Source organism: Topomyia yanbarensis, chromosome 3, assembly GCF_030247195.1.
Source record: "Topomyia yanbarensis strain Yona2022 chromosome 3, ASM3024719v1, whole genome shotgun sequence".
Classification (NCBI taxonomy): domain Eukaryota; kingdom Metazoa; phylum Arthropoda; class Insecta; order Diptera; family Culicidae; genus Topomyia; species Topomyia yanbarensis.
Genome location: NC_080672.1, coordinates 20256944 through 20259273, shown reverse-complemented (window position 1 = coordinate 20259273; position 2330 = coordinate 20256944). Strand labels below are relative to the sequence as shown.

General features: G+C 52.1%; 1 protein-coding gene across 1 annotated transcript; it reads left to right on the top strand.

Annotated features, from left to right (window-relative positions):
- The first annotated feature begins 786 nt into the window (after positions 1 to 786).
- LOC131686820 (uncharacterized) lies at positions 787 to 1518 on the top strand. The gene has a single exon (XM_058970814.1). The coding sequence runs from the start codon at positions 787 to 789 to the stop codon at positions 1516 to 1518; it is 732 nt and encodes a 243-aa protein (XP_058826797.1).
- The last annotated feature ends 812 nt before the right edge of the window (positions 1519 to 2330 follow it).

Sequence of the window (2330 nt, the reverse complement as noted above, 5' to 3'; positions counted from 1 at the left end):
ATTATCTGAACAAAAACGTGACAACGCGAACATCTAGACGTTCAAATGATCAAAGATGATGTAACGACGGTTCGAGCTCGTTGTACGAGCTAGTTTACCAACTCATGGTTAACCTTCCGGCAGTCGCGTTAGTGCACTGAGTGCACGCTGCTCTGAAAATCTAGCAAAACTGCCTTAGATCACCAGCAGGTGCTCGTTTAGTGAGCCATTTGCGCGACTTCCGGAGGGTTAATATTGTCAGAGCAGAGAGTTACATCTAACACCCTTCCCCGCCCGATTGTTCAAATGTTGGACGATTTAGTATATGAAGATTTTTACTACTCAACTATTCCATCAATTCGGCGCCTATCAATTTGATATCTGAACTGCTTCGAATTATGTTGTGGCCATTTTGCACCATTGCCGATTATGAGTTGAAACCCATTTCTGCCACAGTATGATACCACCCTTTTGAAATCATCAGAAGGTGATAATGCACTATTCGTCAAATATGACGAACAAAAGGTGCATTTCCTGTTTATAGTACTAACTGTCAGTACTGCACGAGGGAAGTCCGACGGCCGCGACAGGGTGGGCTATCCGATGCTTTGGCATCTCCCCCCTCCCACCGGAGGTAAAAGGGCCCTCCTAGAATCATTCAACACAATTTGGGAAGGAGGATCCTTCCCAGAGGAATGGAAACTGGCCCATGTGGTCCCCATCCCCAAAAAGTGCCAGGGCACTCGTACCCCTAGTGACTTCAGACCAATCAGCCTGCTATCATGCACATCGAAGATCCTGGAGAGGATGGTTAACCGACGACTGACCACGTGGCTGGAAGACCATAAACTTCTCGACCAACGCCAATTTTCCTTCCGGAAGGGACTCGGTACTGGAGCTCACCTAGGCTCCCTCGGTGAAATACTGGACAAAGCCAAATCTGAAAACCTCCACGCCGACATCGCCATTCTCGACGTGGCAAAAACCTACAACACCGCCTGGCGCGAAGGCGTACTACAAGAATTAAAGCGATGGGACATACAGGGAAACTTCGGTGTGTTCATTCAAAACTATCGAACCAATCGCCGCTTCCGGGTCTGCTTAGGCGGTACATTATCCGACGAGTTCCGCGAGACCAACGGAGTGCCGCAAGGATCAGTACTAGCTGTGACCCTATTCCTCGTGAGGATAAACTCGCTCTTCACCGCGCTACCCGGGGGCATCATCTTGGTGGCCCTAGGGAGAACCATCCCCCATACAAGGATATCCCTCCAGGCGGCCGTCAACGTAGTCGGCCGATGGGCACTCGCGACCGGCTTCAACATCGCAGCAGAAAAGTGCGCCATAACACATTGCTGCAGCACATATCACCCAGCCAACGCCCGACCAATACGCCTCAACAACATCGTAGTTCCGTTCCGAAAGGAACCAGTAGTTCTCGGGATCACGCTCGATCGGAAACTAACCATGATGCCACATTTCCGACGATTAAAAACGACTGCGAGAAGCACTGAACGTCGCAAGATCCCTAAGACATAGTAGAATATTTTACGGGATCGAAATGACATGCCGAAACCTGGACGGACTCTCCAACATCCTCGGGCCCCTATACCACGGAGCGGTGCGGTTAGCCTCCGGGCTATTACCGAGTACCCTTGCCGAAGCAGCCTGTGTGGAGGCCGGAGTACTACCCTGCCGCTGGGAAGTAGCCCGGGTGGCTCTCAAACGTGCACTTAGTTTCCTGGAGAAGACATCGGACGACGAATGTCTCCTGCTTACCATCGCAAGCAACATACACCATGAATTCACCGGCAACCCCATCCCACCCATCGCTCGGCTGCACCGAGTGAGACCACGGGCCTGGTATGACTCCGGATCAAATGTTGACGACAGCCTTGTTCGTACCGACCACCCGAGCAGTATATTGGTAAAGTACCGACAACTAGTACACCGAAAGTACGCACGGCTCCAAGGCTGACGACGGAGTAGGCGTGGGAATTAGTGGCTTGGGGAGCGGGCTCTCCTTCCGCTTACCCGGCTCCTGCTCAATATTATCAGCGGAAGCGGCCGCCATTGCAGTGGCTATGGCCAACCTCCGATACACCGACGGGAAACCCCAAGCACCCGTTCGTTCAGGTTATCGAGATTCATCGAGACCCACTGGTCACAATCTGCTGGGTCCCGGGCCACATCGGTATCAGGGGCAACACAGACACCAATCGTTTAGCTCTCTCCGGCAGACGAGCCCGAACCAGTCTCTCAGCCGATACCCCAACAGTAGACATATTAAGGGAATTTAACACGAGTCTAAAGCACGGATTCACCAACCACTGGAGAAGATACCGAGGCCA